Raw genomic sequence first — 13112 nt, 5'->3', positions numbered from 1 at the left:
CGGTAAGATATGGGGAATATTTGTAAAAAGAAAATAAGTGAATCATTACTCTTATGCATGAAATGAATCTTAAAACCGTGATGCTGAGTGAAAATAGAAAGCCGCAGCCGGGCGCGGTGGCTCAAGCCTGTAATCCCAGCACTTTGGGAGGCCGAGACGGGCGGATCACGAGGTCAGGAGATGGAGACCATCCTGGCGAACACGGTGAAACCCCGTCTCTACTAAAAAAAAATACAAAAAAACTAGCCGGGCGAGGTGGTGGGCGCCTGTACTCCCAGCTACTCGGGAGGCTGAGGCAGGAGAATGGCGTAAACCCGGGAGGCGGAGCTTGCAGTGAGCTGAGATCCGGCCACTGCACTCCAGCCTGGGCGACAGAGCCAGACTCCATCTCAAAAAAAAAAAAAAGAAAATAGAAAGCCGCAGAAGAATGTATACATGATACCAGTAATACTAGATTCAAAAACACATAAAATTTAAGCAAGTGGAGAAGAAAGAAAATTCAGAATCGTGGTGTTTTTTTGTTTTTGTTTGTTTGTTTGTTTTGTTTTGTTTTGTTTTTGAGACGGAGTCTCGCTCTGTCGCCCAGGCTGGAGTGCAGTGGCCGGATCTCAGCTCACTGCAAGCTCCACCTCCCGGGTTTACGCCATTCTCCTGCCTCAGCCTCCCGAGTAGCTGGGACTACAGGCGCCCGCCACCTTGCCCGGCAATTTTTTTGTATTTTTAAGTAGAAACGGGGGGGTTTCACCGTGTTAGCTAAGATGGTCTCGATCTCCTGACCTCGTGATCCACCCATCTCGGCCTCCCAAAGTGCTGAGATTACAGGCTTGAGCCAACACGCCTGGCCAGAATCGTGGTTACACAGCATAGAGGATCTCTGACTGAAACAGAATATTCTTTTTTTCTCTTTCTTTTTTTCTTTTTTTTCTGAGACAGGGTCTAGCTCTTTCGCCCAGACTGGAGCACAGTGGCACAATCATGGCTCACTGCCCTGATCCTCCACCTGCTGGGCTCAAACATCCTTCCACCTCAACCTCCTGAGTAGCTGGGAATACAGGCCCACGCCACCACACTCGGCTAATTTTACGAGGTCTCACCATGTTGCCCAGGCTGATCTCAAACTCCTGGGCTCAAGCAATCCTTCTGCATTAGCCTCACAGAGTGCTGGGATTACAGGCGTGAGCCACTGTGCCTGGCCTGGAATATTCTATTTCTTTTCTTTTTTTTTTTTTTTTTGAGACCAAGTTCCGCTCTTATTGCCCAGGCTGGAGTGCAATGGCCCGATCTTGGCTTACCAGTCTCCGCCTCTGGGGTTCAAGCGATTCTCCTGCCTCAGCCTCCCAAGTAGCTGGGATTACAGGCATGTGCCACCATGCCCTGCTAATTTTTTTATTTTTAGTAGAGAGGGGGTTTCTCCATGTTGGTCAGGCTAGTCTTGAACTCCCGACCTCAGGTGATCCGCCTGCCTCAGCCTCCTAAAGTGCTAGGACTACAGACGTGAGCCACCGAGTCCGGCCTGGAGTATTCTATTTATTTCTGGGGTTTTTTTTTTTTTTTGGAGACAAAGTCTCGCTCTGTCGCCAGGCTGGAGTATAGTGGCATAATCTCTGCTCACTGCAACCTCTGCCTCCTGAGTTCAATTGATTCTCCTGCCTCAGCCTCCTGAGTAGCTGGGACTACAGGCATCCGCCACCATGCCCAGCTAATTTTTGTATTTTTAGCAGAGATGGGGTTTCACCATGTTGGCCTGGATAGTCTCGATCTCTTGACCTCGTGATCGGCCTACCTCAGCCTCCCAAAGTGCTGGGATTACAGGCATGAGCCACCGTGTCTGGCCTTTACTTTTAGAGTTGGGGTCTTGCTCTGTTGCCCAACCTCAAACTTCTGGCTTCAATCGACCCACCCACCTTGGCCTCCAAAAGTATTAGGATTATAGACATGAGCCACCATGCCTGGCCAGGCTTCTTTTCCTCTCATTATGTTGTGAGATTCAACCTTGTTGCAATCACTGAGTTTGTTCATTCTCATTGCTGTCCAGTGTTCTACTGTGTTAATATACCACCATTTATCCATAATATAGTTATACTTCATATAGTTTTTGGTATGTATGGAATATTTCATCAAAATAATTTTTTAAAATAAATAAATGACACATTAAAACTATAATAACTGCATGAAGATCTGCCTTAGGAGTTTTTGCCATTCAGAAGGATGAATCAGCCCGTTAGCCTTCTCCTTGAGTAATAACTTTTTTTTTTTTTTTTTTGAGACGGAGTCTCGCTCTGTCACCCAGGCTGGAGTGCAGTGGCCGGATCTCAGCTCACTGCAAGCTCCGCCTCCCGGGTTCACGCCATTCTCCTGCCTCAGCCTCCCGAGTAGCTGGGACTACAGGCGCCTGCCACCTCGCCCGGCTAAGTTTTTGTATTTTTAGTAGAGACGGGGTTTCACTGTGTTAGCCAGGATGGTCTCGATCTCCTGACCTCGTGATCCGCCCGTCTCGGCCTCCCAAAGTGCTGGGATTACAGGCTTGAGCCACCGCGCCCGGCCGAATAATAACTTAATACACTCATCAGGGGTTCAGGAGAGGTCTGGGGTATGCCAGACAGCCACAGGGAAAGTCATTCCCAATCATTTACGGGACACTGACTGGATACACAGTCTTGTGCTGGGTTCTGTGGAGGACCAATGTGAAAACTCAGTTTCTTCACTCATAGCTGACATTTCTTTTTTTCTTCTTTTTCTTTTTTTTTTTTGAGATGAAGTCTCGCTGTCTCGCTCTGTCTCCCAGGCTGGAGTGCAGTAGCATGATCTCGGCTCACTGCAACCTCTGCCTCCTGGGTTCAAGCGATTCTAGTGCCTCTCAGCCTCCTGAGTAGCTGGAATTACAGGCATATGTCACCACGCCCGGCTAATTTTTGTATTTTTTGTAGAGACAGGGTTTCACCATGTTGGCCAGGCTGGTCTTGAACTCCTGACCTCAAGTGATCCACCCAACTCATGGCTGACATTTCTTAGGAGTGAAAGAGACCTCAGAATGTACTTCCAGACTGACAGGAGCTAGACAGGCAGGACCACTTCCCTGCATGGTTTTTTGCGTGGAAGTCTTTACTTGAGTCCCTTAGCTGATGTGGAATCAGAAGAGCAAAAAGGTCATCTTCAGAGTGGCCTGGGCTGGGTCCTTTTCTCTCCAGGACAGAAAAGTGGTGGTCACTTTTTCCCTAGTAGACATGCTGCTGGACTTTATCGCCCCAGCATTCCCATCCCCTCCAGAGGCCCTTGTCACCCCAGACCAGCGAGTGTGGGCCTTTATCTGGACTCTGCTTCCTCCTTGGGAACACCAGGTCTTGGAGCAAGAGAACTTGGCAGGCTTTCCCCATGGCGGTCTTATTCCTCCTCCTGTTCCTATATGGAACTTCCCAGGCTGCAGGTAAGGGGCAAGAGGTAGGTGATTCCTTAGCTGTTTCCAAGGTTGGGGAGGGACTGCTGCTCTTTCTCTTAGGAGCCTGGCAAAGGCATCTGACTCAAGAAGATAGAATTACCCCAACTGACCTCTTCCTGCCTCTGACACTAGGGAAGACCCAGGGGCAACGAAGATCCAGGTTATGCAGTTTCCTTTATAAAATAAGAAGAATGAGTAAATGCTTTCAGAAAAGTTGAAATGAGTAGAAGAGATGTGGGCATTTGCCAACTCTTTCAGCCCTTTCCCTCTTGCCCTCAGACCCCCTCACTGTCTGGGGGAGAGACAAGGAAAGCCCTTACCCTATTCTCTCCACCTGTCTTATTTTTGTAGCTGTCACTTGAGAAAAGTGGTCACCAGCCAGGCCTGTGCTGGGGGACCCCAGAAGGGGAGGAAGTCAGGGTTGAAGATCAAATGGGGGGTTGTTGATCTGATGGAGGTCTCTGGCCTCATACAACCTTCTTCCCACAGACAACATCCAGGCCATCTATGTGGCCTTGGGGGAGGCAATGGAACTGCCATGTCCCTCACCACCCACTCTACATGGGGACGAACACCTGTCATGGTTCCGCAGCCCTGCAGCAGGCTCCTTCACCACCCTGGTAGCCCAAGTCCGAGTGGGCAGGCCAGCCCCAGACCCTGGAAAACCAGGAAGGGAATCCAGGCTCCGACTGCTGGGGAATTATTCTTTGTGGCTGGAGGGATCCAAGGAGGAAGATGCCGGGCGGTACTGGTGCGCTGTGCTAGGTCAGCACCACAACTACCAGAACTGGAGGGTGTACGACGTCTTGGTGCTCAAAGGTGAGTGGGGGCATGCAGACCAGGGGCTACTGTGGGCCAGGAAGTCTAGGTGAAGAACTGAGGGGTCCCTCTCTCCCCCACAGGATCCCAGTTATCTGCAAGGGCTGCAGATGGATCCCCCTGCAATGTCCTCCTGTGCTCTGTGGTCCCCAGCAGACGCATGGACTCTGTGACCTGGCAGGAAGGGAAGGGTCCCGTGAAGGGCCGTGTTCAGTCCTTCTGGGGCAGTGAGGCTGCCCTGCTCTTGGTGTGTCCTGGGGAGGGGCTTTCTGAGCCCAGGAGCCGAAGACCAAGAATCATCCGCTGCCTCATGACTCACAACAAAGGGGTCAGCTTTAGCCTGGCAGGTAAACCGAGGGAGGAGACGGAAAGGGATGTTCTTTCACCTCAGCCTCCCAAGTAGCTGGAATTACAGGCGCCCGCCACCATGCGCGGATAATTTTTTGAACTTTTAGTAGAGACGAGATTTCACCATTTTGGCCAGGCTAGTCTCAACCTCCTGACCTCTAGTGATCTGCCCACTTCGGTCTCCCAAAGTACTGAGATTATAGGTATGAGCCACTGCGCCTCCCCTAATTTTTAAACTTTTTTGTAGAGACAGGGTCTCACTATGTTGCCCAGTCTGGTCTCAAACTACTAGCCTCAAATGATCTTCCTATCTTGGTCTCCCAGAGTGCTGGGGTTACAGGCATGAACCACCGCACCTGGCTATTTTTTCTTGAAAGGGTGAATTACTATAAAGGGTGTGAGGGGAAAGTGTGGTTATGGCTGGTGGTCTGCTCTGTAGTTGGCTGCCCATGTGTGAGCAGGGGGCATTGCCATTCTCTATTTTTTATTTTGTTTTGTTTATTATTATTATTATTAGGCCAGGCGTGGTGGCTCAAGCCTGTAATCCCAGCACTTTGGGAGGCCGAAGCAGGCGGATCACTTGAGGTTGAGAGTTCAAGACCAGCCTGACCAAAATGGAGAAACTCCGTCTCTACTAAGAATACAAAATTAGCCGGGTATGGTGGCACATGCCTGTAACCCCAGCTACTCGGGAGGCTGAGGCAGGAGAATCACTTGAACCTGGGAGGTGGAGGGTGCAGTGAGCCAAGATCACGCCGTTGCACTCCAGCCTGGGCAACAAGAGCAAAAGTCTATCTTAAAAAAAAAAAATTGTATTTTTAGTAGAGACGGGGTTTCACCATGTTGGCCAGGATGGTCTTGATCTCTTGACCTCATGATCTGCCCGCCTTGGTCTCCCAAAGTGTTAGGATTATAGGTGTGAGCCACCATGCCTGGCCTTTTTTTTTTTTTTTTTTTTTTTTTTTTTTTTGAGATGGAGTCTTGTTCTGTTGCCCAGGCTGGAATGCAGTGGCGCGATCTTGGCTCACTGCAACCTCTGCCTGCTGAGTTCAAGCTGTTCTCCCATCTCAGCCTCCTGAGTAGCTGGGAGTACAGGTGCCTGCCACCATGCCCAGCTAACTTTTGTGTGTGTGTGTGTGTGTGCGCGCGCGTGTGTATTTTGAGACTGAGTCTCTCTATGTCGCCAGGCTGGAGTGGAATGGCACGATTCCAGCTCACTGCAACCTCTGACTCCCTGGTTCAAGTGATTCTCCTGCCTCAGCCTCCCAAGTAGCTAAGATTACAGGCATACGCCACCATGTCCAGCTAATTTTTGTATTCTTAGTAGAGCCAGGGTTTCACCATGTTGGCCAGGATGGTCTTGATCTGACATGTGATCCACCCGCCTCGGCCTCCCAAAGTGCTGAGATTACAGGCATGAGCCACAGCGCCTGGTCTCTTTTTTGTGTTTTTAGTAGAGATGGAGTTTCACCATGTTGGTCAGGCTAGTCTCGACCTCCTGACCTCAGGTGATCCACCCATCTCGGCCTCCCAAAGTGCTGGGATTACAGGTGTGAGCCACTGTGCGTGGCCCCAATTTTTATATTTTTAGTAGAGATGGGGTTTCATCATGTTGACCAGGCTGGTCTTGAACTCCTGACCTCAAGTGGTCTGCTTGCCTTGGCCTCCTAAAGTGCTGGGATTACAGGTGTGAGCCACTGTGACTGGCCGCCATTCTCTATTTATGGGTCAGGGTGAGAGGCCTGGAAAGGGGCAGAGTAGGGTGGAGGATATTGAGGGCAGGGAAACTTACAAAGTCTTCTGTTGGAAGAGCCCACCAGACTGTGGAGGGGAGGACTCTCTTTGGGGCACAGGGACAGGCCCCCTCACTGCCTCCTTCCCATCCCTCTGGTCTGGCTCTTACTACAGCCTCCATGGATGCTTCTCCTGCCTTCTGTGCCCCTTCCGTGGGCTGGGACATGTCTTGGATTCTGATGCTGCTGCTCACAGTGGGCCAGGGAGTCATCATCCTGGCCCTCAGCATTGTGCTCTGGAGGCAGAGGGTCCGTGGGGCTCCAGTCAGAGGTGAGTCCCTCCCTCCCGGGGGGAAGAAGAGGGCACGTGGGTGGGAGGCAAAGGGCTAGGCTCGCACCCTGCCTTTGTACCCTACCTCCTCTAGGGGAGGGGGCAAGGAACACAGCTCTAAGTTGTCTGCTGACTTCTCTTCTGTATCCCTGATGGCTCCTTCTCCCCAGCTGCCTCGATTCCTCAGTTCAAACCCGAAATCCAGGTCTATGAGAACATCCATTTGGCCCGTCTCGGGTGAGGAACAACTAGGGAACAGAGGCTTAAATCCCGGAGGGGACTGGGGATGGGAGAGGAAACACGGGTTGGGTTGGGGAGGAGCCCTTGTTCCTGAGGACGTGAAAAGTAGAGGTATCCTTAATCCGTCTCTCTGGAAAACCCCACAGCCCACCTGCCCACAAGACCAGGTGATTTTGGTGACATCTGCTGGGAAGTGTGACCTGCTGTTTCGCTGGCCATCTAGCACCTGGAGTATTCCTCGACAACCTTGGCAAGGGGGGCGGGACTGCGAGTTCGACTTCACCGTCCAGCTGGCGTCCAGCAGCCACCAAGCTGTGTATGGGGAGGGTGGGGGACCGAAGGAAAGGAGGAGCATTATTTTGTGATGTCACCTACAAAAAGGTTTGGTCTCCTGTCTTGTAGCAGCAGTGGAGGGATGGCCCTGAGCCCATAGTACTGTGGGGTTGAGGGGAGCCTGAGGTTGCTGGTGGGGGCAAAGAGGATGGGTGTGAGCAGGGAGGAGACAGGAATCTGGAGACTTGAGCAATGGTAGGGAATCCATTGCAGCAGAGCTGAAGGACAAATGGGGAAAACTGGGGAAGAGAGAGAAGGGAAGAAACTCAAGTCAGAGAAAGTGGAAAGAGATAGACAGAGAAAGAAAAAAATAGAAGCACCAAGTGGGAGGACGGAGTGACAGAGAAAATGGAAAGACTCAACCCATCTCTAAATTAAGCCAGATCCCCACTACCCAGTGTGTCATCCTCACAAAGAGGAGAGGGAACAAGCACCTTTAATCAACCCCAGACTTCCTCACATGCAAAGGGAGGGAACTGAGTAGGATAGAGATGCCTGTGCTCAGCTCCCACCCGGGGCCCCTCTTTATCCTTCCTTATCCTAGGCACACACTCTTCCCTGTGGCGCTCTACCAGGGCATTCAGAGCATGTGAGCAGCTATCGCCACTCTGGCACTTCCTCCCTGCTGCCCTGGGGTCACACCCTATTTCCCGGGGGCAGAGGGAGTGTCTACTCGGGCTGGCAGGCCCAGTGGGGGTGTATTATTTATTGGGCCGGGGCCATGCTGGGATGTTTGTGAATCATGGGCGAGTCTGGGCTGGTGAAGCGACGGAGGGTATTGATGCTCCCAACTTGGCCATTCCTCAGTCTCAGGCAGAAATGAGCTGAGCTCCAGCCACACCCTCACAAGCAGCTCCACTGGGTGCCCTTTTGTGTCTCTGCTCAAGCTTGGGCCTTACTGGAGAAAAGCTTTCTCAGAAGTCTCACCTAACGCCTTCAGGCTGCAGGGGCTTAAACTAAGCCATTGGCAGGATAAAGGAAGCACATGACACAGATGGAGAATGAGGGGAGTGCTGTGGTCCAGGTTCCAGCTCCAGCCCAACCCACCAAGCAGCTATAGTTCGCTCTTAGAGCTCACACACACACACAGCAGTATCTGCAGTATTCCTGTACTCCTAGATAGACCTTTTATTAAAGCTACTCTTCATAGTCCCCCAAGCCCTCCATCCTGAGCTCCCGACCTACCACATTAGTCTTTCCTAGCAAGACTCTCCTCCTTACCATACCTGATGCCGCTTGGATCCCTTTGCCTGAGATCCACAGTGTCATCAAAATGCCTGCCTTGCCAGTGACCGGGGCTGACAGGGGGCATCAGCAATGGGCATCTAGAAAAGACAAAAGACACAGAATAGGTGTTCTTTATGAGGCTGGACTCTGGGCAGGTGCCTCCCCAGGCCTTGTGAGGGGTCTGTGAGGGAGTCTCCTGAGAGATCTGGGGTCTCTGTACAAAATTAGGTTGTCGGGCATGTCTCAAAGTGTCTGTGCAGGTGTTTCCAGGGCCGTGGTGATGGCGGCGGAATCCTAGGTTGGGGGCTGCAGATCCGGGCGAAGCTGGCCACAAGGAGGGGCAGGGAGGAAAGGAGGCTGGTGAGCTGCCGTGGGGAAGCGGCCATGTTGCACAGGTCCTGCTAGCAGCAGTGGTGCCGCAGAATGTAGGAGCGCAGCCAGTAGGTGGCATGGCTCGGCAGAGGGCACTGGGCCCTTGGGAGATAGCCTTTTCGCTCGATGATCTCACTCTGATCTGTGGGATGAAGGAGGCATGCTGAGGCGGGGGCCACAGGAAAGGCGGGATGGATGGAGGTAGGGAGCCGCCTGGAGAAGGGCCATTGGACCAGAGCCCTACCTGAGGTGCCGATACTGATGCTGCAAGATTCATCGTCCTGACACTTGGTGGGAACAGGGTAGCAGGATTTGGCCAAGCTGCAGGTGTAACAGCGGAGCCTTCCCCGGGCAGGGGACATGGTGAGACCTGTTGAGGCAGCAGAGATTAGGAGAGCAGGAGAGGCAAACCCTCCCTGTGGGGCAGGCAGAGGCTAGATCCGGAGAGGGATCTCAGAGAGAGGTGACACACGAAGCAGAGAGAGGAAAGCTGTGGAACAAGGGAGAAAAGCAGACAGAAGTAGAAAAAGTGACGGGGCGCAGTGGCTCACGCCTGTAATCCCAGCACTTTGGGAGGCCGACGCGGGCGGATCATGAGGTCAGAAGATCAAGACCATCCTGGCTAACATGGTGAAACCCCGTCTCTACTAAAAATACAAAAAATTAACCAGGCATGGTGGCACGTGCCTCTAGTCCCAGCTACTCGGTAGGCTGAGGCAGGATAATCTCTTGAACCCGGGTAGCTGAGGTTGCAGTGAGCCGAGATCATGCCACTGCACTCCAGCCTGGGTGACAGAACAAGACTCCGTCTCAAAAAAAAAAAAAAAAAAAAAAAGAGACACAGAGAAGGGAGGGGAGACGATGCAGGAAAAGAAACAGAGATGGAGGTAAGAGCGGTACAGGGATTGAGAAATGAGCAGACATGAACAGAAGCCATGAGAATCAGAGACCAACATAAGAAGAATGAGACAAAAAGCCAGACCCAGCAGCAGGGAAGTAGAGGCGGTCAGTGAAAAAGTTAAGTAAATGGCAGCAGAGACAGATAGGAAAATAGAAATTGACATTGACCAAAGGGCCCAGCACAGAAGCAAGAGGTGAAATAAGGGATAGGGGAGACAGGGGTGGGTCAAAGATGCAGCAAGGAGGAGACACTTATTCTCAAATGCTTTTGAAAGGAAACTCTTCCTTTCCCACCTTATCAGGCTGGCCTTCCCAGTGGCTGGTCTCCCTGAAGTCCCCCACTCCCCCAGATCTCTTCTTGGCCTCTTCCAGCTCTCCCACCCCTCTCCTCCCCAGCCCTCAGGTTCCTCCACATGCCCTTGTCCCTGCCCCCAGCCCCCTGACCGCTGAAAGTTCCCCAGTCCACCCTTACCCAGTGCACCACAGAGGAACAGGACACAGAGGAAGATGTTGGAGGTGCCCATGGCCAAACGCAGGGTCAGGAATTGGGGAGAGGTGATCTGCATCCTGAGATCCCGGGATTTGTAAAGTTGGAACATTTGAACAAGACAGGGAGGAACCAGGAAACAAACACACCTAGGGAGTGAATCTGGGGGGCGGAACCGTGACCAGATTCACCAGCCTGACCTGCAGGCAGTGGGGGCCCCCAGCCTGCCCCTGCTAGGAGACTGCCCTTGCCTGGAGGGTCTCCTCTGCTCTCTCAGCGTGTTGTCTCTGTAACTTAGCTTCCTCTCCTGCTCCTGAGTTGTGTCTGTCGCCTTCCCTCCTACTCCTCTCCCTCCCTCTCCATGTCTCAAGCTGCTCCCTGGCTCTCTTAGCTTCTCTCTGTCTTTGTTTTCTCTGTCTTTCCCCCTCAGTGCTTTCATGTCCTTCAAGGTCACCCTCCTAAACAACCCTGGCGTGGATCTATTTGAGTGTAGAATCAACAATACCCCCCCCACACCCACCCACCCACCCACACGCACACACAAAGCCCAGCTGTATAAGGGTGGACCCCACCCAGCTTCAGATCCCTTTGATCCCCCCAAGCTTTAACATTCCTACCCCATAATTATCCCTGACAGCTTTACTACCTTGGAGGAAAGAAATAATCATGGGTGGGGCTGGAGGGCCAGCCGGGTGTGCTTGCACTGGGGAGAAATCACTAGAAAGGAAGGCATGGATAGAATTTGGGGTAGGGGGGTGGTGATAGAACCTGGAGGACTGGGGTTGAAGAAATTGGGAAGGAGGAAGGCCCATCTGGGGAATCAGAGCCAGCATGTACCAGGAGGAGTAAGACTAGGAACAGGGAGTGAAGATAGGGGAGACACAGGTGCCCAGGAGAGCAGCTCTTTTAAAAAACATTGATCTCAGGACCTCTTTACACTTTTCAAAGTTACTTAAGACTCTGAAGAGCTTTTCTTTATGAGGTTATATCAATATTTACTATATTAAAAATTAAAACAGATCATTTAAAGTAGGTATTGATTTATTTAAACAATAAAAATAATAAATTATTGCATGCTAACAAAATATGGTTTTGTGAAAAATAACTATTATTTCCCCACAGCACAGTGAGAAGCTGAGCATTGCTTTACATTTTTGTGAATCTAATGTCAGGCTTCGTGGGAGATGCCTGGGTTTTCCTATCTGCTTCTGCATTCAGTCTGTTGGGATATGTTGTTTTCATTGAAGTCCAGTATATGAAGAAAATCTGATCTTACACAGATAGTTGCAAAAGGAAGACCCTCAAGGACCCTGTGAAAGGGTATCAGGGATCCCCAGGGGTTCTTCTTGGTCCACAGTTTCAGGACTGCTGCTGGAGATAAAGGAGTTTGAGGACTCCAGAGGATGCTGAGGGCATGCCGTGGGGCCCCTCTCTGTCCCCACTGGGGCCCCTGGTGCCTGCTGGGGAAGACTCTTTCCTCCTTTTTTTATAGCCCTATAAAGCTCAAGGCAAGGGGGATATAAGGCAGGTAGAGTCGGGCTAGGGGAGGGGGGTGGGCGGGAGGTAGAGGCGGTCCTGACACGGGCAGACTGCGATGAAACCCCAGTTTGTTGGGATCTTGCTCAGCTCCCTGCTAGGGGCTGCCTTGGGTAAGGAGGTGGCCAGCTAGCCTCTTACACAGGCCTTCTGCCAGCCAGCTCCACTGAGGGCCCAGGTCCAGCGCCTCTTTTCTCCTGCCAGGAAACCGAATGCGGTGCTACAACTGTGGTGGAAGCCCCAGCAGTTCTTGCAAAGAAGCCGTGACCACCTGTGGCGAGGGCAGACCCCAGCCAGGCCTGGAACAGATCAAGCTACCTGGAAACCGTGAGTCCTCCATTTCTCTCTCTTCCCACAGCCTTTCCCTGCCTCCAGCCCCACGTCAATCCTTCTGGTTTCCAGAACCCTCCAGGCTCAGTCTGGCTCTGGGCAGATGGTGCGGCTGTCAGAGGAGAGCAGTCTGTACCCCTTCTGGCTCCTGGCACGGAGCCCCTGAGAGGCCCACAGTCCTTGTGCCCCCACCTCTCCACCTCCTTACTCTCCCAAAAGAGTCTCATAGGCCCATTAGCTCACAGGTGAAGAGCTCTGGCCCTGAAAGGCCAAAGTTAAAACCAAACTTCAAAATTTCAGCATTAGTCAAGGACCAGGGAGGGGTGTGTGTGTGTGTGTGTGTGTGTCTGTCTGTGTGTGTGTGTACATATTCTTAATATTTTATTTTAACGTAATTTTGAATTGACAGAAAAGTTGCAGAAATACTCAACTTTTCCTAATGCTGACATCTTACATAACCATGGTACAATTATCAAAATCACAAAATAACATTGATACAATACTACTAACTAATCTACAGACTTTATTTGATTTAGCAGGATCCTACATTGCATTTAGCTCTCGTGTCTTCTTTGTCTCCTCTGATCTGTGCCAGCTCTGTTTTTGTCTTTCATGACCCTGACATATTTGAAGAGCCCTGATAAATTATTTTATACCTAGAGTTTTAAAAAAATCACTTTTAGGGCCGGTGCAGTGACTCACACCTGTAATCCCAGCACTTCAGGAGGCCGAGATGGGAGGACCACTTGAGCCCAGGAGTTGAGACCAGTCTGGGCAACATAGGGAGACCCTGTCTCTACAAAAAAAAAAAAAAAAAAGATTAAAAAATTAGCTGGGCATGGTGGCACATGTTTGTAATCCTAGATACTCAGGGGGCTGAAGAGGGAAGATTGCTTGAGCCTGGGAGGTTGAAGCTACAGTGAGCCATGATCATGCCACTATACTCCAGCCTGGGGAACAAAATGAGACCCTGTCTCAAAAAAAAAAAAAAATCATTTTTAGGCTAGGCTCAGTGGCTCA

The 13112-nt window shown here is 51.3% G+C and overlaps 2 protein-coding genes across 16 annotated transcripts in view; one reads left to right on the top strand and one right to left on the bottom strand.

The window, feature by feature from the left end:
- The window catches only part of LOC105497620 (lymphocyte antigen 6 family member G6F), a 32300-nt gene that overhangs the window by 16758 nt on the left and 2430 nt on the right, over positions 1 to 13112 (top strand). For 4 of the 15 annotated variants that reach the window (XM_011768853.3, XM_011768854.3, XM_011768859.3 and 1 more), the window contains 4 exons: positions 3926 to 4255; positions 4339 to 4602; positions 6512 to 6667; positions 11967 to 12089. In XM_011768853.3, coding sequence (XP_011767155.2) covers positions 3926 to 4255; positions 4339 to 4602; positions 6512 to 6667; positions 11967 to 12089 — 873 coding nt within the window. Of the gene's footprint in view, positions 1 to 2529; positions 3439 to 3538; positions 3597 to 3925; positions 4256 to 4338; positions 4603 to 6511; positions 6668 to 6837; positions 6905 to 7053; positions 10363 to 11820; positions 11876 to 11966; positions 12090 to 13112 lie in introns of those variants that run through there. The other 11 variants (XM_011768855.3, XM_011768856.3, XM_011768861.3 and 8 more) reach the window with 9 other exon arrangements.
- Positions 8426 to 10515, bottom strand: LOC105497623 (lymphocyte antigen 6G6e-like). The gene is made up of 3 exons (XM_024797914.2): positions 10212 to 10515; positions 9084 to 9209; positions 8426 to 8565 (listed from the first exon to the last, which is right to left on the bottom strand). The coding sequence occupies exons 1-3, from the start codon at positions 10336 to 10338 to the stop codon at positions 8552 to 8554; spliced, it is 267 nt and encodes an 88-aa protein (XP_024653682.2). The 5' UTR covers positions 10339 to 10515; the 3' UTR covers positions 8426 to 8551.

Source organism: Macaca nemestrina, chromosome 5 (assembly GCF_043159975.1).
Source record: "Macaca nemestrina isolate mMacNem1 chromosome 5, mMacNem.hap1, whole genome shotgun sequence".
Lineage (NCBI taxonomy): Eukaryota > Metazoa > Chordata > Mammalia > Primates > Cercopithecidae > Macaca > Macaca nemestrina.
This window is presented reverse-complemented; position numbering and strand designations above follow the sequence as displayed.